This window comes from Magnolia sinica, chromosome 4 (genome assembly GCF_029962835.1).
Source record: "Magnolia sinica isolate HGM2019 chromosome 4, MsV1, whole genome shotgun sequence".
Taxonomy (NCBI): Eukaryota; Viridiplantae; Streptophyta; class Magnoliopsida; order Magnoliales; family Magnoliaceae; genus Magnolia; species Magnolia sinica.
This window is the reverse complement of record NC_080576.1, coordinates 21,396,026-21,422,230: the sequence shown is the minus strand read 5'-3', so window position 1 is coordinate 21,422,230 and position 26,205 is coordinate 21,396,026. Positions and strand designations below refer to the sequence as shown.

General features: G+C 41.1%; 1 protein-coding gene across 3 annotated transcripts; it reads right to left on the bottom strand.

Moving 5' to 3' along the window:
* Positions 1-8,579: 8,579 nt before the first annotated feature.
* LOC131242731 (uncharacterized) lies at positions 8,580-20,183 on the bottom strand. 3 transcript variants are annotated; one of them, XM_058241563.1, is made up of 6 exons: positions 19,764-20,183; positions 19,108-19,240; positions 17,339-17,429; positions 16,902-16,938; positions 12,892-13,153; positions 8,580-9,884 (listed from the first exon to the last, which is right to left on the bottom strand). In XM_058241563.1, the coding sequence occupies exons 1-6, from the start codon at positions 19,944-19,946 to the stop codon at positions 9,805-9,807; spliced, it is 786 nt and encodes a 261-aa protein (XP_058097546.1). In that variant the 5' UTR covers positions 19,947-20,183; the 3' UTR covers positions 8,580-9,804. The 3 variants fall into 3 exon arrangements, with proteins under 3 accessions (XP_058097546.1, XP_058097547.1, XP_058097545.1); XM_058241564.1 differs by having other exon boundaries at positions 8,580-9,904; positions 17,339-17,471; positions 19,764-20,182; XM_058241562.1 differs by having other exon boundaries at positions 17,339-17,471; positions 19,764-20,182.
* Positions 20,184-26,205: the final 6,022 nt, after the last annotated feature.

Genomic DNA, 26,205 nt, shown 5'->3' with positions numbered 1-26,205 from the left:
AGGGAGGCAGTTTGAATACTCAAGTGGACCACACCACAGGAAGTAGTGGGAATTGAAAGCTTACGGTTAAAAACTTCCAGTGGGGCACAGAATTTTTGGATCATATTTATTTTTTTCCCTTCATACAGGTCTACGTGACCTTATGAACAGGTTGGATGGCAAATAAACATCACAGTATGCCCACCCTAGGAAGTTTTCAATGGTAGGAATTCAAATCTCACTACTTCCTGTGGTGTGGTCAACTTGAGAATTTAATCTAGTTTCTTTTTATACTCATTAACTGAAATGATCTGTAAAAATAGATGAACAGCATGGATAAATCATACACATCACGGTGGGCCCCACAGATCCCGTCACAGGACTATCCGTCTCTAGCTAGGCATGGTTGGGGACTTCGGGTAGTACCCAATCCACGCCCAATAAGGTGCAGAGACCTGAACTTGAATCCCTTGGTCAGATATGGCTGTTGACAGCCCTAACTCCACCATATGTAACAAAACAATCAATCAGCTGGGCCCCATTGAGAATGGACCACCTATAAAAATCAACCCAAGTGAACTATCCACTTGCCAATCATGTCTTAAAAGACTTGGTGGCTCGGACAGACTTGTCCGGTCATGAGTCAGGTCAGGACTTAGTCGAGTATGAGGTGACTCATGGAGTCGAACCGTATCGGTCCCACCTAGTCAGATCCAACCGAAGCCAGATCAGTGAGAGTCTGCACCATGGACCATTTTGATGGGCGGTCAGGATGAACAGTTTCTATCACGTTGGGTGGGACCTATTTAGGCTGGAGCACCTAGGAAGTATGATAATCATGTATGCTTCGTGCTGAAAGAATCTCTCAGATTGGAAGATCCTGTATATTATGCGTCTTTGGCCTTTTGTTTTTTGGTTGAATATTGTGGATTGTTGTTGCATTTTGTTTCTTAATAATTAGGATTTTACTTCCACTTGAGAGATTTTATTGTGCATGGGCCATTCAAAGTAGGCCCAAGTACCACACCAGCAGCTTGGATGATTGAACCATGGGTCCCCCATTTGCACAAACTGCAAATCTGAGCTCTTGGACCCAAGCATTGCTTATCACTTAAAAATAATAGCATACAATATATAAAAGCATAGTTTACATGGATTTTACCAGAAAATTCCTAAAGGAATTAGATTTTACTAAATATTAATCCAGAAAGTAATATTCCCTAAGGGCCTGTTTGGGAGCGTGGATTTGGAACCCCATGCCCCAGGATTGGAAACCCCCTGGATTAGCAATCCTCCAGGTGTATTTGGCACCCTGGAGTGTGAATCAACTTTAATTCAAACATACCTATGCATGGTATATTCACAGGGGTTTGAATTTAATTACTAAATCAACTTTAATATCCCTAATTAGTGAGATATATAATTTTTGACACTATGATTGTGATAAACCCGCTGAAATATATGTTTTGCCTGAAAATGATGGACTGCAAGTAGAAGATCATGTCTGAGTGACTAACCAACGATTTTTAATCGCAGATTAATATGGACAATGTTTGGATGGTGTTGATCATCAATTGTGGGCCATGTGCTCAATAGAATGATAGTGTACAGTGACACACATTTTACACCTGCAACAATTGAAATGATTTCAAGTATAATCTAAGCTCTCATCGTGGATTGCAAACCCCCTCACAATGGGGATTAGAAACCCCCTGGATTTGAAACCCCCATTTACTTTATGCTGCCAAACAAGCAAGGGGATTTGAAACCCCCTCCAATCCACGGTGACAAACAACCCTTAGTAGTGTTTTAAGAGGTGAAACTATATTGCCATCCTCTGAATTTTCTTTTAAACAAAGTGGAAAATTGAAAGTTATGAGACCAAATGGTATGTGTTTCTGACGCAGGGGAGGACGTGAGGTCGAGCACCGTCTTCCTCAAGAGGATAACTATTCCGAATCCACGGAACTTCTCTAGACTCCTCACAGAGACTTCTCGAATCCACGAGGAAAGAAAGCATAAAATAGAAATAAATTCTAATAAATTCGAAATTGATTGATGAATTATTAAAATCGAGTTCACAACCCTTTAAATAAGGGTATCAAGCAATGGGAAAGAAATCATAATCAAACTACAACTCAAACTCCTAGAATCCGCAACTTACTATAAATAGTAAACTTACTATTTATAGACGGTCGTGATGTCTACTAGTGCGCAAGGTTTTCGGCCAAAAATAGTAAGTGTCCTATTTGGCTTCACCAAACCGTTCCCCTAATTATTCTAAGCTCTTTTCACGTTGGGCGCAACTCCTAAAGCCCAACGGATGAAGAGTTATAATCAAACTAAAACTTACTATTTATAGTAAAAACGAAATTAAAACAGGGAAACGACCGTCAATCAAGGAGTTTTTCGCAATTCCGGGCGGCGCAACCCTGCGTAGCGGGGTTGGTTGGCTAAAGTAGCTCGTTCTACCCCAAAATCATATATTTTACGTCAGCTAACTCATTCCGGATTGCGAGATACGCCCGATCTAAGGTCCGATGGTCCGGATCACTTCTGTCGTCGACCGGGCCTTTTCTAATCCATCTTGGCCATGAAACTGTCCGCGACCCGCTCTACATCAGTCCCCTCCACTTCAAAAGAACTCGTCCTCGAGTTCGCATCATGCGCTGGTTCATGATACTCGAACAAGTCCGCGACGTTGAAAGTCCGTGAGATCGCCATGTCATCTGGAAGATCAACAACATAAGCATTGTCATTGATCTTTCGGATGATTGGTACCGGTCCAATCTTTTTATTCTTCAACTTGTTGTACGTTCCGGTCGGAAATCGTTCTTTGCACAGATGGACCATTACTTGGTCACCCACCTCGAATACTTTTTGTCGCCGATGCTTGTCGGCTTGCTCCTTGTATTTTTCCTTCGAGGCATGTAACTTGGTTTGTACTTCCGCATGAATGCCCATGATCTTGTCAGCCATATGTTCCGCTGCAATGCTCATGCCTGGGAGCTTGGGCAGAGGGACCAAGTCTAGTGTGTGGCGAGGGACTCGTCCATAAATAACTTGGAACGGGGATTTTCCCGTCGAGCGGTTCACCATGTTATTGAATGCAAACTCCGCTTGAGACAAAGCCAAATCCCACTGCTTAGGTTTTTCTCCTGAAATACATCGAAGGAGGTTTCCCAACGTGCGATTCACAACCTCAGTTTGACCGTCAGTCTGTGGGTGGTGCTGCTGAACTGAAGTCGTGTATCGAATCGAGTCCACAAAGTCCGCCAAAAGTGGCTTATGAACTTCGTGTCACGGTCAGAAGTAATAGTCTTAGGAACCCCATGTAGCCGCACAATTTCTCTGAAGAATAGATTCGCCACGTGTGTTGCATCGAGAGTCTTCTTGCATGGAATAAAGTGTGCCATCTTGGAGAAACGATCTACTACCACGAACACCGAATCCATACCGCGTTGTGTTCGTGGGAGACCAAGCACGAAGTCCATAGATAAATCCTCCCAAGGGCCGTCAGGCACGGGTAACGGAGTGTAAAGGCCTGTATTATGAGATTGCCCCTTAGAGGTCTGACAAATATAACAACGTTGGACTGTCTTTCCCACATCACGTACCAATTGTGGCCAGTAATACCGCTCTTCCACAAGAGCTCGCGTCTTGTCTCGCCCAAGGTGTCCACTGAGGCCACCTACATGTAGCTAGTGGATTATCTGTTCCCTTAGCGAACTGTTTGGGATGCACAATCGATTTCCCTTGAAAAGGAACCCGTCTTGCATATGTAAGTCATCGGGGTGACCTTCTTGGCATCTAACCCATGCGTCCTTGAAGTTGTCGTCATCGGCATATATGTCTTTGAGGCGCTCGAACCCGACAACCTCATTGCTCATGGTGACTAACAAAGTTGCGCGGCGACTCAGTGCATCAGCTACCTTGTTCTGTTGCCCTGACTTATGTTTTAGTACGAACGTGAATTCCTGCAAAAACGAGATCCACCTAGCATGCACACGGTTAATGTTAGCTTGACTATTAACGAATTTGAGAGCTTGATGGTCCGTGTAAAGTATGAATTCCCTTTGAATCAAATAATGTCGCCAGTGCCGCAGTGCCTGGACCACCGCGTATAACTCGATCTCATATGTAGACCACTTCTTACGTGCATCGCTAAGTTTCTCGCTGTAGAAGGCTACCGGCTTACCTTCTTGAGACAAAACTCCCTCAATTCCGACATATGAGGCATCACATTCGACTTCAAACAGTTTGTCGAAGTTGGGAAGTACAAGAACTGGGGTCGTGGATAGTCTGCACTTGATTTCGGCAAAGCTCCTGTCGGCTTCGTTCATCGCCCTTTCTTCATGCAATCTGTGATTGGTGACACAATGGTACTGAAATTTTTCACGAACCGACGATAGAATGTCGCCAGTCCATGAAAACTTCGCACTTCGTGAATATTTGTAGGAACCGGCCATTCTCTGATTGCCTTCACCTTTTCCTCATCCACCCGAATGCCCGTGGATGTGACGACAAAACCCAGAAACAATAGGCTATCAGTCATGAAGCTGCACTTTTTTAAATTGAGGTACAGTTTATTTTTAGTGAGCACTTGAAGGACCTTCTTGAGGTGTTCCATATGGGTGGTTTCGTCTTGACTATATATCAAAATATCATCGAAGTAAACCACAACGAACCGCCCAATGAAAGGTTTCAGAACTTGGTTCATCAATCTCATAAATGTGCTAGGCGCATTCGAAAGCCCGAAGGGCATGACCATCCATTCGTATAATCCTTCCTTGGTTTTAAAGGCTGTTTTCCACTCATCACCCGACCGTATTCGAATCTGATGGTAGCCGCTCCTTAAGTCCAATTTAGAGAATATTTTTGCACCCTCTAGCATGTCCAGCATATCGTCCAACCGTGGTATAGGAAACCTGTATTTTATGGTGATTTTGTTGATGGCTCGGCTGTCAACACACATGCGCCAACTCCCATCTTTTTTTGGAGTTAATAGAGCTGGTACAGCACATGGACTCATGCTCTCCGAATAAGACCCTTACGGATCAACTCCTCTACTTGTCCCTGCAGAATCTCGCACTCATTCGGACTCATTCGATAATGGGGACGATTCAGTAAACTGGACCCAGGGACAAAGTCGATATGGTGTTGGATATCCCGCATGGGGGGTAACCCATCGGGAAGGTCATCGGGCCAGATTTCTTTGAATTCATGTAGCAGGGGCCTTAGTATTTCAGGGATGTTGGTAGGCTCGAGTTCTTCCCCTTTTACAATTAATGCATAAGTCTGTCCTGTTTCCTTTGATTCTTCCACGAAGTCCCGTATGGTTAAGAGAAAACGGCCCTCCACTTTAGAAGTTTCAGGTGGTCCCTCTGGATCCATAGGGGCCAATATGGTCTTTCGGCCGTCCTTGACGAAGATATATATATTATCTCGCCCTTTATGAGTGGCATCACGGTCAGATTGTCAGGGCCGACCGAGTAGTATGTGACATGCTTCCATGTCGACCACATCGCATACTACTTCATCCTTATAATGTTTGCCAATTGAAAAGGATATGGTGCACCGTTCAGTTACCTTTGTTTCGCTGACCTTCTTGATCCAACCGATTGTATATGGAGAGGGATGACGCCCCATTTTCAATTGTAATTTTTCCACCATGACCTTGGAGACGATGTTCTCGCTACTCCCACTATCAATGATCACGTCGTAAACCTTTCGATTCACCGTACACCTAGTGCGGAAGATGTTGTGCCGCTGTGGATGCACTTCTTTTCTTGGCGCATATAATAGTCGCCTCACAACAAGCGACTCGCCGTGATCTTGCTGAATCCAACCTGAATCATCTGCCTCGTCCTCAGTGGTATGCTCCTGTTCTTCAATATCTGGATCTTCATAAGCGTTATCAGCACTACCATCATTGATGGCGAGGTTTGCCACTTTTCGCTGGGGACAAGTATTTGATAGGTGGCCCGGTTGGCCACAACGATAGCAGTTATCGGGCCTTGGCCGAGCATAGGGGTTCGGGATTCTACTTGGACCAGCAGCAGTCGATACGCCCCTTTGGGGTCTAGCTTGCCCACTTCCCTGATCTCGGTTCTCAAACGTAGGAGGTTGAGTGCGTGCTCCTACGGGCTCCTTCCCCTTAGGCTGTGCAGTTCCCTGGGGCAGCCCTGCCACAGGAATCCTTGCAGTAGGATAGGTCCGTGTGTTAGGACGTTCAAGTTGCACTTCTGCACGAGTAGCCAACTTGATCGCATCATTCATCGTCCAGACGGACTGCATCTGGACCCGATCCTGGATAGCCATACGCAATCCACCGTTGAATCGGGCGACTTGCTGCGATTCAGTCTCGACCAAATCGTTACGCGCCGCCAGGCGGTAAAATTCTTCTGCGTATTCTCTCACCGACCGACTACCCCGTCAACAATTTTGGTATTGTTGGAATAATACCTGATCGTAATCGCTAGGGAGGAATCGAGCACGTAGTAGCTGCTTCATCCGCTGCCAGGTGCGGATTGGTGCTTTCGTCTGCCTAGTTCGCACGAGTTGCAGTTGTTCCCACCAAGCTAAAGCTCCTCCTTTCAACTTGTAGGCCACAAGCTTGACCTTCTTTACTTCAGGGATGTCCATATAGTCAAAAAATCGCTCAACTTCAGAAAGCCAATCGAGGAAATCCTCAATGTGTAATTGGCCATTGAAGCTAGGAATATCAACTCTCATCTTGAATTCTCGATCCGTTCGATCTACTCAATCGCCGCCATGTCTGGGGTGTTGGAAGAGTATGTCGTCGATTTCCTCCTCACTGGAGCCCCCTTCCTCAGGAATGACCCTTGGATGCACTGTCGGTACTATCCTGCGATCAGGGCGATTAATTGGGGGTGGAGGATTGACACCAGGAACACGGAGTTGCCTTAGGTTTTCCACCAAGAGATCCGCTATGCGGTCGATGGAAGCCTGCAGCCCTTGCATGGCTTGCTGATTCTCTCGTTGCGCTACTTCGAAAGCTGCCGCCGTTAAAGGTAAATTCCCTGTAGCACCGCCCATGGGATTGTTGCTCGACCCGTCGTTAGAAGCCATCAATCCGAGGAGAAACCTCGCTTTGATACCAAACTGACGCAGGGGAGGACGTGAGGTCGAGCACCGTCTTCCTCAAGAGGATAACTATTCCGAATCCACGGAACTTCTCTGGACTCCTCACAGAGACTTCTCGAATCCACGAGGAAAGAAAGCAGAAAATAGAAATAAATTCTAATAAATTCGAAATTGATTGATGAATTATTAAAATCGAGTTCACAACCCTTTAAATAAGGGTATCAAGCAATAGGAAAGAAATCATAATCAAACTACAACTCAAACTCCTAGAATCCGCGACTTACTATAAATAGTAAACTTACTATTTATAGACGGTCGTGATGTCTACTAGTGCGCAAGGTTTTCGGCCAAAAATAGTAAGTGTCCTATTTGGCTTCACCAAACCGTTCCCCTAATTATTCTAAGCTCTTTTCACGTTGGGCGCAACTCCTAAAGCCCAACGGATGAAGAGTTATAATCAAACTAAAACTTACTATTTATAGTAAAAACGAAATTAAAACAGGGAAACGACCGTCAATCAAGGGGTTTTTCGCAATTCCGGGTGGCGCAACCCGGCGTAGCGGGTTGGTTGGCTAAAGTAGCTCGTTCTACCCCAAAATCATATATTTTACGTCAGCTAACTCATTCCGGATTGCGAGATACGCCCGATCTAAGGTCCGATGGTCCGGATCACTTCTGTCGTCGACCGGGCCTTTTCTGATCCATCTTGGCCATGAAACTGTCCGCGACCCGCTCTACATCAGTTTCACATCCAAACCGTCCAATAAATGCACACCAATATTATTATTAGACGAACAAAAAACATTACAGATCCATCATAAAGTGGGCTATTCTATTTTTTTTTTAAAAAAAAAGAGTACACCATTCAAACAATCCGAATTCAAGTGTAACCCATATGATGAAATGATTGACCTGAAGTTTTGATCGCATTATCACCATCGTGTAGTGCATATGTTTAACACGGTTAGATGTTATACACATACCACGTGGGTCCCACAAGTCATGAGCTTCACTACATTTTACATGAAAATAAAATATAAATGAAGGCATTTTTGTAATTTTGTCCCTCAAAAATCGCCTCCATTTCTAAGCCCAGAGGCCATATCAAGTTGACTCGAATCCATGGGAGAAAAAAATCAATCAAGTCATGACTCAATCAAAAGCTTGAGATTTATTTTTATTTTTTTTTAAATGATAAAACATGAAAACTTGATTCAAGGCGGCAGAACTAGAAATCATTTATATATCATGTATATTTTTTAATATTAAATAATACCGGGAAAACTTAGAAACGCTCGCATGTGTTTTTGAGAAACTCGCCCGAGTTTTCGAGACTGGGTTATGAATTGAGTTGAGGTTTCATGTTCCGAAGAATTCATTATTTCACATGCATGCTCGCGTGTAGACGCATATTCATACATGTCTTGTATCAATGGGTAATATCCCAACATTAAAAAATTATTGGAAAGACAAAAACAACTCTATATCTGGTAAAGGCATTGTCAAATAACATCATTGTGATAAGTTTTTGTCATATAACATCATCATGAGTGGAGAATAAAATCAGTTTGTCTCCAATTAATTAATCCTACTTATTACAATCCAAACACTATAATAATAAATGTCAAAGTCCTGATTGAGAGAGAGAGAGAGAGAGAGAGAGAGAGAGAGAGAGAGAGAGAGGCGATGTGGGTGTGAGCAGAAAGATGACCTTACTCCTAACCATGGTTTGAAGAAATGTTAGAGGAAGTGAACCAAAGAGTCCAAAAAACATCTCCCTAGGCTCACCTCCATGGTTTGATTGGATATCACTAGGATAAAGGAGGGGAAGCTTAAGGAGGGAATGAAAGAAAATTTTCCTATGGATGGATAGAACTCCAAAACCATCATGGAGTTCTAATGTTAGAGAGAGAGAGAGAGAGAGAGAGAGAGAGAGAGAGAGAGAGCTAAAGTGCTAAAAACAAACATTTGCTCTCCTTTTATATGTGTATTAATCAAGGCTAAAACTCCCAAAGCTTAGCCATCATGAGTGTGTACAAAAACTAATAAGAAATGGGTTTAGTTGGAAATATCTTCCCTTTGCCTAAGGAAAGATGTGGGAGTCACACCAATATAACATGAGTGTGTTAGGTGAGGTTGGTGAATTGATTAAAGAGCACATGTGGGTCACAAAAGGTCATGAGTTATTAACCACATGTTGGGCTAGCGTTAGGACTAGAACATACCATGCCCTAGTTTTTGCCACAAACACCCCTACCTTTGGAGGTGCTTGGCTAGAGTTGGAGGGGGTGGGCCATTCAAATGGCCCAGGTTAGAAGTGAGTTTTACTTATTTTCAAGCCCATGTTAGGATATTGTTCTTTGATTTAGCCCTTCCAAGGCTAAAGTTAGGTTTCTTTGGAACTTAGGTCATGTGATATGGCTAAGTTGGTCACAGGTGTAGGTTTTCGTTTTCTTTTTTCTTTTGAAGAAACCCCACAAACATGAGGGTTGATGCTGTATAGCCCGGCTTGAGCTAAAATGCAAGAGAACTACCCATTTTGCTAATGCATGCACTAATGGAATTTGGAGGACTCTCCTCCAAATTTAGAGGTTGGGTTTAGCCCCTAGGAGCTAAAGTTGGAGGGAAGACCCTTGGGTCTACTCGTGTGTGTGTGTGCATGAAAGAGAGAGAGAGAGAGAGAGAGAGAGAGAGAGAGAGAGAGAGAGACCACCATGGTTAGGCCGAGGGTTGTTCTGGTGCAGCTGGAGTGAAGAGATTTGGAATGTGCCTGTGATGGATCGAAGACATGTTCATACCTGTTTTATAGTAAAACACACTGTCAAAGATATCAGTACCATTGTTTTTAAAAGAGCTATAGTTATCAACATATATTATTTAAAAGCCATTTTGATAGAATAAGTGCATCTACTTGCATGCTCCACATTACTATCTACATTTTTTCACCATTTCTCAGCTGTGGTTCATCTACACTAACCATGGTATACATGGAATCATTTCCCCCATTGCAGTTGGAACAATTCCCATAATTGCACTTTTTAGATGATCTTCACTGTCTAAACAGTACCCATCAGATGGATAGTTATAAAAAAGAAAGCCAACATCCAATGGTTGTCTATTGTTTAGACGGTTCGGATCAACTTACATCTGTATAGATAGAGAGATTAAGCATCATGAGATTATGATGACAAAAGCAAGGACATGATGATGTATGGATGGTGACCCTTCAAACGAACACATGGCATGGTCAAGGCAATTGAGATCGTCCGTATTGTGGACCCACCATGGATGGAGCATAATCAAAACATTGCACTGAGAAGATAATGCCAAATGAGATTTCCCTTCAAATTTGGACCACTCACTATTTTACTCTTAAGCATACATTTGATAGTGATTACTTACTTAGTATTACTTGATTAATCTAATTTTAGAGACCTGCTCCATCCACGATGGGACCCACAACTTGGATGGCCTAGATAACCGTTCATCAGTGCCACATGAAAGAGGATGAATTGTCACCATTTCTTAAATGGTGCAAAACCAACACTAGAAAAAAAGAAGAAGACAGAATTTGTTTTTAAAAGTAACTTTTACATATTACTACCTCACTAATTTCATATTTACATTCTAGTACCTAATTAAATAAACTTTTCAGTAAGCTACCTCCCGTCCCTTAATTTTCTCTTCCTTCCGTTAGACAAGTAACATTTTTTCCCTAAATCATGCCGAAAATGCCCCATGTATAAAATCACGACAGAACCCTCTTCTTTTGTAAATATACATGAAATGATTGCTTTGAGAAGTTATTCTCATCTTAGTAGATAGGTAGAGATCATCTCACGGCCACCTATTTATTAAAAAAGACATGTCATTTCATATAGTAGATCTGAAGGCCCATCTATTCTAAATGCTTATATATGAATTAGTTGCCAAGCACTCTGGATGTTGCACACATGTAATGTATCAGGACTGTTCATCTAGTGTACTTTTATTATATAAACGTTGATCATTGTAGGAACTCTTGTTGACTTTTCGTATGTAATCTTCAACTGATCTTTGATTGGTGGGTAGGGCTGGCAGATGAAAGGTCGATCTGGATCTCTTACATGTGCACTATGTACGTAGATATAATTAGAGGTGGGCATCGAGTCGAGTTAGACTGGATTGGGTCTAACTTGACTTGATCTGATTTTTCAAGAATCCGACCCGAACTTGATCCAATCTGGGACCGAGTCCAGCAGGGCTGACTCGATCCGATCCGATCCGAATCCTTACTGGTCTAACCCGAACCGAGTCCGACTCGGTCTAGGAAACCGAATCGAGTCGAATTGAGTTGAGTCTAGGGAGAGAGGGAGAGAGGAGGAGAGAGAAGGAAATATGGGAAACCGGGAGAGAAAGAAGGAGAGAAAGAAGGAGAGGAGGGAAATCGGGAGAGAAAGAAGGAGAGATGGGTGGGTGTGGCGCCTCCTTCGGGTAAAGAAAGAGAAGTTAGGGTTCGTTTGGATTTCAGATCGGATCGGTTCGGATTGACCACAATCCAATGTACGCTCAGATTTGAGTGGTCATACTCAATCCACACTGATCCAAGGCTTCGGTTCGGTTCGGATCGGGTCGAATTCTGCTCACCTCTAGATATAATGAATGCTTGATCACTAATTCAAATAAATATCAATAGCATTAGATCTCCTTTCTTTACGGTATTATGAAAAGTATTGGTATACTCACTCATATGAGATGGTGGATCCCTGACTGTGGGGCCCACCTTGATGTATGTGCTATATATCTAAGCAGTCCATATGTTTTTCCAGATCATTTTAGGGCATAAGCCGAAAATTTAAGCAGATCCAAATATGATATGGACCACGCCACAAGAAATAGTGGTCATTGAACGCCCACCGTTAAAAATTTCTTAGGGCCCATAGTAATGTTTATTTGCCATCCAACGTGTTGATAAGGTTACATGGACCTAGATGAAGGGAAAACATAACTATCAGCTCGTTCCAAAACTTTTGTAGCCCATAGAAAATTTCTAATGATCAATCACCACTATTTCCTGTGGTGTGGTCCACCTGAGATTTGGATCATTTTGAGTTTTGGGCCCATTTCATAAAATGGTCTAACAAAACAGATGAATGGCATTGATATAAAATACATACATCAAGGTAAGCCCCACTGTCAGGAATCCATGGAACCCGCGTCCTGCATAAAGTGAGCCCTCACACCCAACAAACCATGTCTATTCTATCTAGTGGGCCATGCCATTGAAAACCATGCACAACCACCCAAAAACCTTAAAATGCACGTAATGGCCCACATGATGGCTGGAAAGGCGTGATTCATGGCTATCCCACTTCACTAGTAGGGCGATCAAGTTGGACTGTACACACCGTTTTATGTGCAATGGTAGTTTTTGTCATTTACAAAAATAACAAGTCATTAAATAAAGAAGGGCATTTTGTCATTTATGAGAAAGAAAAGCACCTAACTTAAAAAAAATAAAAAAAGTAGTGCAGTGAAGATAAAAATAATGGCATTTTTGTCATGATATTTTGTGTGAAATTAGACTGATTAGTAAAATTTTATGAAATTTCCTGATACTTGGTGCAACCAAAAGCAGCCTCAATGAAAAGCTTATTTAATTAGGTACCAGGATGTAAATATCAAATTAATGGGGGAGTAATATATTAAATTCCTTTTATATATATATAAAAGAAAGAAAAAAAAAAAGGGCGGGGAAGAAATCCATGCAGACGTTAACAGCGAAAATAAAAGAAAAGAAAAGAGTAGTGTAGAAGAGAAGCAAACCTGCTTGTGAAGGAGGGGTTGGTGGTAGAGACACAGGCCCACCATAGTGTTGTGGGAATGCCGTTGAATTCACGGCTGAGTATGGAAAGACATGCTGGTATTGTAGGCCGTACCCGTTACTGTAATGTCCTGGCCCATTACCATGGCCCACCTGGAAATATGGGTAGAATGCAGTGTTGCCTGTTACCACACCAGCTGCCCCTCCGTACATTGGATACTGGGTGTGGGACCCTCCCCCTCCTCCGTACACATTGTAATAACTCTGCATCAAACCATCTTCCCTTGTTAATCTTCCCACTTTTCTACTCCGCTCTACTCTTTCTTTCATACACATGCATGCTTGTATGTATACATATGTCCCCTAATTACACGCCTGTAGGAGCTGTACACATTCACCTTGGCACGTGCCATAATGTGAGGTTTGTATTAGATCTGAGCTTTCCATCAGGTGGGTTATCTTGTTTAGATCTTCTGGCATTAAAAATAGCCCATTTTACTCCTCAGGATCCTCAGACGGAGGATCAAAACAAATGAATGGCTAAAAACCCGTCAAATTATTGTTGTAAACCTAAACTGTGGAATTGTCTAATTTTTTACGTATATTATCTAAGCATTATTGTAAATATTATGGAAAGCTCAGATCTCAAACATGTGCTTTATATTTGTACTTGTGCCGGCGTGTGAATGTGTGCTGCTCCACACGCATGTGGTATTAGCAAAACACGGTGCATTTTTACTGTCTTTCATGTGAGTTTGTAACTGTTTATTAGAGCTTCATGAACACGAGCATATCTGCATGGCCGAATGTCCTAGTTTGGTATGTGTGTGCCGAGACAAGTGTGCCAATCTCCAAACAGTGAAATCTTAACCATTTGATTTTGCATGTTGGATCTGGACAGTGACCATTGCTTTTTAACCATCCAGTTGATGGTAACCAATTGACCTGTTAGGATCATCCGATCACTTCGAATTCGGAGTAGGTTGCATCCACAAATAGCAATCAAGATTTGGACGGTCTGGATTGACGCACATATGACATATTTATGGTGGGTGGTTGCCACCGTTTAATAAACGGGTGGAAAGGTGTTACACCGGATGTCCGTAGAACGTTCAAGGGCCAGAGTTAGTGGTGATCGTTCATCACCATGTCTTAAGTTGTGGTTGGTCATTCACCGTACACAAACGTACATGTAAGGAAATTTGACTGTCCAAATCATGGGCCCACCGTCTATGGAGCATATAAGCTACGTGACATTGATCGAACGATCTTAACCATCTGATTTGGGTGATCGTATTTGGACCCTTGACCAATTTATTTTCAGCCGTTAATTTGGTCATACCATTGGATGGTTAGAATTGCATGATGAGTGTGATATTCTTTCTATGCTCCAACTACAACGAGCTCAACGGTTGAGATTGGCATGCACCCTTTCATGAAATACAAATTTCAACGACGCGGATTTCCTGCAAAATTCTTGCGCAAGGATGCTGGTTGGAGCCCACCGAGATGTTTGTGAGAAATCCACCCCGTACATCCGTTTTTCTAGATCATTTTAGGACGTCCAACCAAGATGTATCGAAACACTCAAGTGGGCCACACGAGAGAAAACAGTGTTCACTCGGTAAACACCGTTGAAGCATTCTTTATGCCGTAAAAGTATTGTATCAGGCTATATTTTTGCGATATTTTTGGTGTTTTCACTTCATCCCATTGGGAATGACCTTATAAACGGTTTGGATAGCATATAAACATCTAGGTGGAGCTCAATAAAGTTTCAACTGTAAGAATTTCTTTCACCAATTTACCCTCCCGTGTCACCCACTTGAGTTGGTCCCACGTCCTAAATTGACCTCTCAAAACGGATTGACGGAATGGATTTCTCACGTACATTGCAGTGAGCCCCACCCAGCATCCTTGCGCAGGAACTTCTTGCGAAAGGCTTTCGCAGGAGTTTGGTCTTTTATCATAAGTGACTTTCCTGTCGTAGGAAGCGCGTGAGGCCCACCACACCATGACGCGTGTCTGACATACACAGACGCGGATTGGTTACTACCCCGCCTGTCCGGATCTCGGCACACGCAGGGCTCCGAAGGGCCGCCGTGATGTACGGGTTTTATCCACACCGTCAAACATTTTGCTGTATCATTTTAAGATTATAGGACCGAAAAAAGCCCGATCCAAGGCTTAAGTGGACCACGCAATGGGAAATAAACGGCTACCGTTGAAAACTTCGGGCAAGGAAAGTTTCAACGGTGGCCGTCATTATCACGGCTGCTTCCTGTGGTGTGGTCCACTTGAGCCTTAGATCTGCCTCTCTTTTTTTTTCCCTGTTCATTCTCTAAAATGATATAGCAAAATGAATGTACGGTGTTGATAAAACCCATACGTCACGGTGGGACCCTCAAAGACTGTGCCGAGCTCCGGACAGGCGTGGAAAGTACCCGATCTGCGTCCGGAAGCCAATTAAGCCGATTGTATACTGAGTAAACTCCGTGGGGTGGGGCCGCCATGATTTATGTCTTTTATCCACGCCGTCCATCCGTCTTACCAGATCATTTTAATGTATTAGATCAAAATTAAAGCATATCCAAACCTCAAGTGGACCACATCACAGGAAACGACATGAATTGAAGGCTTACCGTTGAAAACTTTTTAAGGGCCACAAAAGTTTTGGATCAAGATGATATTTGTTTTTTCCCTTCCTTCCTATCTGTGTGATCTTATTAGCTGGTTGGATGACAAATAAACATCACCGTCGACCCTACGAAGGTTTCTTCAGTGGACATCAGTATTCTCACTGCTTACTGTTGTGTGGTCCACTTGAGCTTTGGATATGATTCGATTTTGGGATCATGCTATAAAATGATCTTAAAAAACAGATGTACGGAGTGGATAAGACACATACATTCATGCTGGGCCCCACAGAGTTTACTCAGTAATGAGTACACAATCCTCTTCCATCCGACATCCACTCCGTCCAATGTAGCACCACTTCATGTTCACCGTACATGACAAAAATGAAGACCCGTCCAAAACTCAGGTGGGCTGGACCACGGTAACAATGTAAAACCACACCCCAATCCTCCAAATTCAATCGGTGTAGCCCACTGAATTTGGGATAAGGCTGGTTTCTGAGATGGGGTTCATCTGATGAACGGCTTAGATGGTATATAAACGACATGGTGGCCCACGAAGACTTCTACGGTGGTCATACCCGTCCACACTGTTTTATGTGGTGTGGCTCACCTGAGTTTTGTATCAGCCTGATTTTTGGCACAGGACCTAACATGAAGTTTTGCAACTGATGGAAAAGAGTGGATCCTAAACACACATCACGGTGGGCCCACAGTGGTACCTAGGTCACTTAAGAAGGCTCCATTAATGTGTTTTTGGTCGGTCACGAAGAAATAGTAACATGACAGCTCAAAAGGAATTGATATCTAACCGACCTTCACTGATTTGCTTAGACCCATATCTCATTTTGGGCATCCAAACGGTACACCTTTGCGCTATTTTAAATCCCAAAAATAGAAAATTGGGTGTAAGCGATTCATTAGGGTGGATCTTAGATAGTGAATCCCTAACATCAAAGAGAAAATATTTAATACTCTGGCAGAGTGTGACGAATGATGCATAGGCACTTAGGAATTGCAAAAGTGGCATGCAAGTAAGCCAAACCAAACCGTCCAAATTATAATTCCCAGTTCATCTTTATCACAAACCAAAACTTACTATTATTTGATTATGTAAGACTGTCAGAACGGTGGATATTAAATGGTTAAAAGCTTAAAATAATGAAAATATCCAATGGTCTTATTTCAAAAAACAAGTGTCCACGAATCAAAGGTCAGGATTTCTCAACACTGTGTGACTTAGCTGGGACAGTGGTTTCCACAATTTGGTCGGTTTTGATTTGAATTAATGTTTGCTTGCCACGTGTACAAATTTCAAGTGCCTGCGTATCAAGATCTATACGATAACTTAATGAGCCCGAGTATATAATACAAACCGTAGGATATGTGTAATCCGGAGAATATTGAGAGTACCTGAGGATTTAAACAGAAAAAAAAAAGAAGAAAGAAAAGCCATTAGAATGTGTGTGTATACGTACGCCAAAAAGCAACGAGATGCATGCATGAATGCCCGCAATTGGTGGCTAATGCTCTCGTTTTTTGCCATCTGTGCACATGGATGTACATGATGTCCATGCAGACACGAGCGACCATGCATGTGAGGCAGATGTGCGTGTCAGATAGCAAGTACGTGCACTTGTCTACACATGTGGGGACAAGCATCTCCATCCAAGGGATAGATGGGACACGTGCATGTATGATTGCAGCATGGCCAGGTGTGTTGTGGATACTCACATGCACTTTTAAGGAGGAAATGCAGGTGGACTGGCAAGGCACGTGCCAGTTGCTATATAGAAAGGCATGAAAAGCTTACCCATATACATTATAAGGAATGCCTGGTTGGATGGCATAATGAGGGAAGGTGGCAGCTGAAGGAAAAGCTGATCCCACTCCACCTTGATGCCCTGTATTATAGGAATTCATCACCCTCAAGTTCCTGGCCCCTCCTATTATTAAAAAATATATATATATATAAATGAAAAACAAATAAAATAACTGAGTTATGCAGCCAAATCAAAAGTGTTGAATGCTCAATCAAATACTACTTAGGTTGGATTAAGTTAAGTTGGATTAAACCTAGTAGAGTTTAGTTAAGGTTTTGATAATTTACATTACCCACTACTATAGGTCTTGATCTAACCTTATATATGTTTAATCCTAAGTGATGATATCATGAAATGTTCACATTCTAGATTCTATACAACACATAGTGAGAAATGTTTGTATGAAAATTAATATAAAACATTGAAAAGAAATATTTTTAATTGCTCATATTCAAATCTAAGATTCAAGTGTCAGGATCAACAACATAAGCATGATTATGATGCCATAACTTCTATGTGGTAGTATGTGGTAGTAATGAAATTAGCAAACCAACTCATGATCCTATATTGGGGCACACTAGCAAGCGAGTGGGGCGGATCTTTGCACAAGGTGATTCTCATTGTCGACTAAATATAGAGGTCCCATGCATACGGTAAATTGGAAGTTATATGCCTAGTGGGCCATAACTTACTGTCCAACTAGTTGGACCTTCGACTTTCTCATTGTACACTAACACCTTGTTCCCAAGTACAATTATACATGTAGATATATTATTCAAAAGGGGTCTGGGGGTTGAATTGGGTTGCCAAAGGCCTCAATTCAACCCAACTCAGATAGTGGGAGCGACGATTTCGAACACAAGCCCAACCCAAACTCAACCTGACTTGACCTGGCCTTTTCTTTTAACTTTTTTTTATTATTATTATTTTAGCGAACCTCAGACCCCTCTGGTCGAGTGAGTATGATTGCGTGTTAAAAGTTCCAGTTCAAGCTGAGCCCACCCATACTAAGAGGTCCATAACATAAGATTACTTTATGTTTTAATCTAATTTCAAATCAAAACTTTATCATTCTTTGTTTAATTCACAAGTACTAACAATTAGGAATGACAAACATTCGAAACCTAAGTTCTTCCATCTATTAATAAAACAAAGGCTTGGATTTTGAGATCATTGGCTCTATTTTTTATACATTCCTGGCCCTGTATTGGTGATGTCTCCAGTTAAGTTGGATGGTACACCCAAAAATGATAATGAAAATAATACCAACCTAACTTGGTTTTCCTTCTTATTTCTCTTAATTGGGGTTTACAGAAACTAACTATTACTTCATTTTATTTCATTTTCTTGCATTAGAGGAACTATTTTTTTGCTAATCCCACATTAATGTTTTTTGATATACCATAAAATCATGCATAAGTTTCATATAATGAGGTAGGTTAAATACATATGTATGTTAACAAAAGGATGTTAATCACATAAAAATTATACAAACCACTATTTAAACCCACCTATATTGACAAGCACACCATTAGTCTCCACTTTTAGTAACATAATAATACAAAGTGTACCCTTAATTTCAAAAGTAGAAAAGAAAAAGGTGTGACTTCAATCAAGGTGGGTTTAGATATCAATTGCTAGATCTAATGCTTGGTAAAGAGACACTGTAAAAACTTTCATAATACAGTTCATTTATCTAATAAAATAAAACCTAAAATTGAATAAAGATCAAATAAATAAATGTAAGAAAAGGTATAACCATGTTTGGGTGTTGAAGGTCTGGATCTCTGAACACCTAGAGAGGCAAGGTTGCAATTAGTCCTCCTTCCATCAATAACAGGAGATGCATCCACACAAGCTTTCGTGGCGGCCTCCGGATCGCGAAAAGTTACCTAAAATGAAAGTACAAAGTAATAAAAAAAATTAAATTTTGAATAATTATTGATAAGAATGTTAAAATAAAATGAAATAAGTATATCCTGATACTTTTATATATATAATTGTAGATCTTGATTCTTTTTGAGAAATACCCACATCTAGATATTGAAAAAAAATTAAAAATTCTTAGATTTTTTTATATCAAGATCGAGTAAAAACATAGGTTTGGTAATACTAATACCCAAATAAATAAAACCCTAAAAGGAAAAAACATATATGTATTTATCTATGTACATAGAAGAAATATATGTAAATTGTTATAATTATATATAAAAGTTAGAAAAGAAGAACTTACAACTCCATAGCCTCTAGATCTTGAAAATATTTTTAAAAAATATATATTTTTTTTTAAAATAACAAAGATAGAGAAAGATAGGTATAGTTGATCAATTCCAAAATAAATAAATAAATAACTCTAAAAAAAATAAAAATACATACATATATGGTCGATAGGAAAAGAAGGGAGAGAGGACTTACAAAACCATAGCCTTTGGATTTTCCAGTGTTCTTGTCAGTGATCACAACAGCCTCCAAAATCTCACCAAACTGCTCAAAGTATTTCCTCATGGTTTCTCTTTGAGTCTCCCAAGCTAGACCCCCAACAAACACCTTTGTGTATGTGGTGTCTCCAAACTGCCCTGCCAAATTAGCTGGAGTCATCTCTTCCCTTCTAAAAACCTCCTATTTCTCTTCTTCCTTTATCTCCTCCTCCTCTTCCTCCAAAGTTAGAAGCTCTTGAACAAATGCCTAGGTACTATGTGTGGTGAGAGAAAGAAAACCCCACTAGATTTAGAGGATCTCCTCTAAGTTTAGAGGTGTGTTAGGAAGGGATTCAAGATCAGCCAGCTGGGTTCGGAAAGAAGGACGAGAAAAGGTAAGAAAAGGAAAGGCCTTTGGACCCTACATTTTCATGTATTATATACTCCTTGCGTTATTATTATTATTATTATTAATTATGATGATAGTCACCAATCCGACCATTGAATATAAAAAATGTAGGAAAATGATATGGTGGAGCTTGGAACTACCACAATATAGTAGATCCATCTTTCTGTAGTAAACATGCCACGTTCATGTTTTCAATCTGAACGGTCCAAATAATCAATCTAGCTACAGATGATCTGTATTTTGAAAATCACACCAATAATACCAGTAAGTAGTTCTATTTTGAGATGTTGACTTGAAGCGTATTTATCAGATGGATAGGATCATCTGATCCGTGTATATTTGTAATTGTTTGATATCTATTGTATGACCGATTAGATGAAAGGTTCTGATTTATAGGTCAACCTTCCACGTGTACTCTGTATAGAGTGATGTACCATACTCGGTTCCACCAGCTCCACCGTATCATCCGCCTAAAACGGCATCTACGGGATAGGTTGAGTTACAGGAATAAGCTTGGAAGATGGAGAAATTACAAAAGTGCCTGGGTAACAGTTGGAGAAATATCAACGGCGGGAGAGTGGCAAAAACGGTACGGGAGTTTGTTAGGGCGGGACTGTAATCGCGGGAACGTTAATTTCTTGAAGTTAAAAAGTGTATTATTGTGTAAATTAAGAGAAATGATCTTGTTCTTCCAGAGCACTATAAGTTATAGTGCTCCTGGTTGCATCGGTTCAGATGGAAAGTACAATCGATTGATCTGAACTGTCCATTAAGTTTTAGAACAAATTTCATGGCCCACCATTCAGAAATTGCAATGATCAGATGACCCAGTCCATTGTTGATTTAGACTTATTTTTATAGCCATTCTTCTTTCCCATGCAATGGATGGGATGGTTACGATTAACTAAGAAGTGTGATTTTTCACAATCACAAGTATTCCATGATGGACCAAATGGTTGATTGGACTTTTTTTAGAAATGATCTTAACCGTCAGTATCAAAGGCCATTGATCGAATGGTTAATATTTGTCAAACCGTGTGATGTTTGCAGGGTATCCGTACCCAATGCAACCAGGAGCACTAAAACTTATAGCGCTACGAGAGCACTGAGCATTTCTCAAAAAATATTATTGATGGTTCGCCAGCCCCACACGTACCTTTGCACTCCCACGTGTGCCAACCTGGTTGGTGTGTGGGACATCAGAGAGGTGAATAAGATGGACAGTGATGATGGTGTCCCAGAAAAGTCGGTCCAGTCCACTTATAAGGTGGGCCACCCCTATACAAAAACCATGGACAGTTTATAATGACCTGACAGTGGTCCACATGACTGGGCTGGCTTGTTCTTGCCCTAGGTCATCTTCAACGTGGGGCCCACCTCATGCTCAGCTCAGATTTCCCATGCACGTATCAGGTTCGCATGCGTGCTGCGTGTGGAAATTGAGTGGGACCTTTTTTTATTGTTGATGTTCTAGTGGTTGTGGCAATAATAAAATAGGTATTTTGATTTGATACCCCACATATAAAAACACGTACCAGTTGCACCATACAACGTCAGCGACTTATCACCCTCTCTGTTGCATGCATGTAGATCTGGACCGTCCAAAACGTGGGCCTAGTGTGGATGGAGCGTGGGCCAAAAAATCACATTGATTCGAACGATGCTAAGGGTCTAACTGGTGACCATCAAACGAATTGTTCATAAAATGGTTACCGGTCCAAATTTAAATGGAAAAATCAGATGGTTTACACCGTCCATTCCGAGAAATTTTCTGGATACGTACTTATCCACTTCAGGCTTACAATCTGGATGCCACGTGTACGGTGGATCAGCTCCACCTACGTTTGGTGCAAACGGCCTCACATCGCCGGGACCCACTTACTCTTTTGGACTGCGTACTGAGTAACTCAGTACGCTAGAGTGTACTGAGACCGTCCATCCGTTTTATCAGCTAATTTTAGGGCATTAGCCCATGATTGAAGCATATTCAAAGCTCAGGTGGGCCACATGCGTCCACCGTTGAAACAATTGTAGGGACCACAGTAATGTTTATTTGTCATCTAACCTGTTCATAAGTTCACATGTCTAGACGAAGGAAAAACATAAGTTTCAGCTCGATCTCTTGTGGAGCACAAGATGTTTTCAACGGTAGGTTTTCAATTCCCAATATTTCCTGTGGTGTGGTCCACCTGAGCTTTGGATATGCTTTAATTTTGAGCTCGTCACCTAAAATGAGCTCAAAAAATGGATGGACGGCTTTGATAAGATACATACATCACTGTGGGCCCCACAGAGTTTACTCGCTACGCAATCCGGCTCCTGGGATTAGATGTCCAAAATCCAAATAAATCAGCAATTTTGTTTTTCTTTTCTCTTGATGATGAAAGCCGCATCTTAAAATAGATTTAAAATGGATTGGGGAATAAGAAAAACTTAAATACTCTGGCAGAGAGTGAAGTTGATAGGCGTGCACTAAAAAATTGGATGGAACTTCAATTACTGAACTGTGGGCTTCACTTTAGATTAACCTTAAACAGAAATTATTGTGAAACAACATTCTAAGTAGCAGGTCTGCTGGCATCGAATGGACGGTGAGAATGAGCATAGATGAAGGTCTGGATTCAACAAGGATATGCATTAAATCAATGTTAGATCATCTGATAATGTGATTATGACCTAGATATAGGTGGACCAACGGTTTGATTTGAGTTAATCTATGTGAAATTAATGTTTCTCAATGCATGCGTATGAACATAACGCTCTTCCAGAGTATCAAACTAGTAATAAGTTCGGTGTTGCCCCTATCGGGACCGTGGCGGCAGTTTGGTGGGAATGTTGACATCTTTGGCGCAACCAGGGTATTTTTGTCATTTTCACATGTAGGGGTGGTTCAGTCATTTGCTAAAGGTCAAAATAGTCTTTTGAAAAAGTTAGGGTAAGGTTTAAGCCTTTCCGGCGTGTTTCCATAGACGGTAAATTAATGCTAATTGCACTCGCTCGTGTGTACTTTAATTGTACACTCGCCCACACGTGTGGAAATATCACATGTGTGTAAGATCAGTATGGCCCATCTATCCATATTTACTGTTTAGATTAACCTTGTCAAATTTCAGACAAATACGATCATCATGTGGGGCCCAGTTCTACACTTAATGTGAACCATCGGTTTCATTCTCTTGATCGTTCCTCTGTTTTGGATGGTTGTGGTCCACATCTTATTTATATGGGCTTGATTTTTTATATGAAGAATCTGCGTTCTTGAGATCAACTGGCGAACGGCTTGGATCTCTCACACCTATCCTTCTTTTCCAAGTGTGAGGCGAGTGCAATGAAAGGCCGATTTACGCGATTAGGGATGATGATGCCACGCCAAACCGACGTGGCTCGTTTAGCGCGAGATCAGGGCCGTTCATCGTGTGGGACCCGTTACGATTGAAGAAAATTAGACAGCGTTAAAGTCCACTCATCCAAAGGGGTACAGTTGTAAGTGGAATATATGCACATGTAGCCAGCTAATGGGTGACTGGCCAGGCTTCTGGGACAAGGAAATTTCATCGTGGCGTCCACTTAATAAATGGCCCAGATCTCACACACGTAAGGTAAGTTGGCACGTATAACAAGTCTCCTCTTGAATCTGGCTTGCGTGAGTCGTCTTGGCATTTATCGAAAGAGCAGGGAACTGTTTTGGATAATCATTACAAGAAACCTTTCCCTTTCTGAATTGTCTCCTCAAGAAATTGGGCGGCTTAAGCCTCACCATCAAATGTGGGGCCCAAAAATGAAAGGTCAGGATCATGCTGACGTCACTTGATGGACCCATCAACCGCCTATCATAGCATATATTATTATAGGGGTATGTAGGCCTGGACACCAACCACGCGACATCGAAAGCTTGGCTCCGATTAGTATGAAAAAGTTCAGCTTGAATTGATTCAGATGGAAGTTCAAGCCAAATCAATCTTCGGATTCGAGCTCTTTTAAAAAACCAAACCAATCTCAAATAGCTTAAACCAGGATAGAACCAGCTTGGTCCGGTTTTATTCTTCGTAGATTATATGCACCGTTTCCTATGGTGTGATCCACTTGAGCTTTAGATATATATGATTTAATTTTGTAGGCGGCGTCTTAAAATGATAGATAAAGAGGGATGGATGGCATGAATAATACATATGCATGACTACGTAGATGATACATATACACGTGCATAACACATATACATGATGACGTGGATAATGCATTCCTATGGTTTGGTCCATTTGGGATTTGGATATGATTCAGTTTTTGATCAAGTCTTAAATGATATGTAAAAATAAATGGACAAGATGGATAATATATATACATGACGGTGGGCCCACAAAGTTTACCTAGTATGGTGAAGAGAGATTCAAGTTGACTAGTTATGATTTTGAGGAGAATGGGACAAGCACAAGGGCTAAGGTGAGACTGGGTTTGCAAGGTCTTTTGTTTTTTTTAAACCCGCACTGCGATGTTTCTTTCATGTATGACTTCTATGACTGGGAACTTCGATACTTATATATACTTGTGTTTTAAGTCGTGACTTTTTGTTCGTTATTATTCTCCTATGTAGGATATTAAATTTTATGTTATTTTTTAGTATCGTTATATATATATATATATATATAAAATGTATGCTACTTATTTATCAAAAAACAAAAAAGGAACAAACCAAACCAAGCTCAAACAATAGGGATAGGCTCGAAGCTTAGTTGGTGTAAAGCTCAAGAAGGGGGTATCACATAAACAAGTCAAACTAAACTTCGGTCAAACTTAGTTCAGCTTAGCTCGTATACATGGGCCCAAACCTAGCCTAATTAGTTATTAGGCTTTAAACCTGGAGTAGTGTGGAGGGAATATAAGACTCGAACAAGTCACATGAGACTCGTCCTAGTCAACCAAACTCAGTCAAACATGATCCAATTCTAGACCCCAGTCACCTTTGGCTCTGGCAAGTCATGAATCGACTCAGGACCGACACATTCGCTTCTCCATTTTCCTAGTGAGGACCATCTTCATCCACCATACACAAATGCGCCATGTGGACTAATGTGGCTCTTGTGGATAAGATCCAGATCATTCATTAGACTGTCCATCACTGTGTCCTATTGTAGAAGTAAAAGAAAATCAAGCTAGTTCAATTATCAAGCGAGCGACACATACATGTTGAATGTGGAATATTAGTCATTGTTCTATTCACATGTGTCAGACCTGATAAATAGACCTACTGATGCTATTCAATTAAACACGCTATTACACATGTTAACGAATAACATGTATTTAGTCATACGTGTGCCATTAGGATAGTACTGGCTTGTCATAGTCATACTCAATTCGAGTTTGATTGAACATTTGCAACTCTAGGCACCAAATTAGTCATAAGATCACGCTTATGACTCCAGGCACCAAATCAATCATTGGATCAGACCTCTAAAGGTTTACATGATTGTCCAACCACAACTGTTATAGCGATCAAGTGATTTAGAAGGGGAGGGTTAATCCTTTTAAATAACTCTTTTTTCCTTGAATGATGGACTTTTCTTTCAATAGTAATTGTAGGCCTTGTGTCTCTTAATAATTAAGTAATTGATAAAAAGAATTAAAAACCAAGGGCAAAATCGTCAATTTTATTTATTTACGATTGAAGCCCAATACAAGTAGAGAGAAAATAAAAATAAATAAATAATTAATTAAAAGAATAAATACCCGTGATCGCTTGTAAGGGATAAATAATCACAATGGATGGTGAGCAGGATGTGATCGGAGTATGATCTTCCAAGTAAGGACTTGCTTGATTGGGTATCCAATGACGACAGGTCATGGATATTTATGCTACTTCTAAGTGAACTCTAGAGATGGTGTTCGACAATAGTGATTTAAGCTATCCTAAATTCCGGACGTTTTGCAATGGGGCTAGATAGAAGTGGAGGATTCTAAAGCTAAACTAAGATAAGCAATATTATGTTGGGTAGAAAGATTATGTTTGGCGAGGGCCCCAAGCTCTTCATCATGTGCT

Coding starts and splice junctions, on each gene's coding strand:
- LOC131242731 (XM_058241562.1), bottom strand. CDS start 19,946: ATGACTCCAGCTAATTTGGCAGGGCAGTTTGGAGACACCACATACACA. Junction 16,939..17,338: donor ATTCCTTATAATGTATATGG/GTAAGCTTTTCA, acceptor TTAAATCCTCAG/GTACTCTCAATATTCTCCGG. Junction 9,885..12,891: donor AACCCCTCCTTCACAAGCAG/GTTTGCTTCTCT, acceptor ACTATAAAACAG/GTATGAACATGTCTTCGATC.